At 66.5% G+C, this 997-nt stretch overlaps 1 protein-coding gene across 1 annotated transcript in view; it reads right to left on the bottom strand.

Annotated features, from left to right (window-relative positions):
• The window catches only part of H696_03912 (hypothetical protein), a gene marked incomplete at its 3' end in the record, with an annotated part of 17,501 nt that extends 16,808 nt beyond the window's left edge, over positions 1–693 (bottom strand). Inside the window, exons 1-2 of the mRNA XM_009497776.1 lie at positions 488–693; positions 132–336 (exon numbers count right to left, since the gene is read on the bottom strand). Of these exons, the coding sequence (XP_009496051.1) occupies positions 132–336; positions 488–672 (390 nt within the window). The 5' untranslated portion in view covers positions 673–693. The remainder of the gene's footprint in view (positions 1–131; positions 337–487) is intronic.
• Between the last annotated feature and the right edge of the window lie 304 nt (positions 694–997).

Genomic DNA, 997 nt, shown 5'->3' with positions numbered 1-997 from the left:
GGGTCACTGTCATCACCGGGCTGGCCGCCATCGGGGGGGAGATGAATAATTGGGCCGTGATCGACACAACACCCGGAGGGCGAGCGCAGGCAGGGAAGCAAGGGACCAAGGCAGGGAGCGGGAGGACACACCTTGTCAAGCAAGGACTGGCTGATGGAAAGCAATGCCAGCTCACGGCCCTGGCAGGGACAAGCCTCCCGTGGGCAGATGGGCGACAGGAGGCGCGGCTGGGTGGGGGAGCTGGCCACCGGCGATCCTGGCGGGGAGAATGCCGGCTCGGTGGTCAGGAAGCGAATACATGCGTCCGCGTGGCTGATGGTCTCGCTGCCCTGGGAGCTGTGCCGGCCATGAGGCGGGTCGTGAGATGATGCCCCGGTCAGGGAAAGCGGTTAGAGTGGCGAACGGGCGGAGCGCAGGGCAGAGCAGCCGCACGCATGGGAATCCACGCGCATGTGACCGGGCATCTGTGTTGGAGGAAGACACGCACCGGAAGAGGTTCAGCCAGAAATAGACGCCAGGGTCGAGGGAATCCGTGTGAAGGGGATCCCGGCCCGGGAGCGTGGTCGCCTCCGGGGAGGGAGCTTCAGCAGGGGCACCGGCCGGGCCGCGAGAAGGGTCCACCGAGGGCCGGCCCCCGCCAAGTGCACTGATGAAGCGGCTCTTGAAGGACATTCACGCAGACACACACTCACGCGCACGCGCGCGGAAACACGAAGGCAAGGCAGCAGGCGAAAAGGGCGCAAGAACACAAGAGGAGGGGGAGCGAAAGGGCAACACGGCTGGCGCCAGAGCGAGGGGGGGGGGGACGCCGAACAGAGATCACCTCCGGTTTGTGCGATCGAGAGCAGGAGAGAAAGGCAAGGAGTGAGGAGGATACTGGCCCCCTCTGGTGAGCGGACCGAAGCCGATGGACCGAACGAGAAAAATCTCCCCCCCCCCCCCTCTTCCCGGCCTGGGGGGAACGAGGCCTGCCCCCGGACACACCACGTCCGGGGGG

The sequence above is a fragment of the Fonticula alba genome (assembly GCF_000388065.1).
Source record: "Fonticula alba strain ATCC 38817 unplaced genomic scaffold supercont2.6, whole genome shotgun sequence".
Taxonomy (NCBI): Eukaryota; order Rotosphaerida; family Fonticulaceae; genus Fonticula; species Fonticula alba.
Note: the sequence above shows the minus strand (reverse complement) of the source record. Positions and strands in the feature narration are given on the sequence as shown.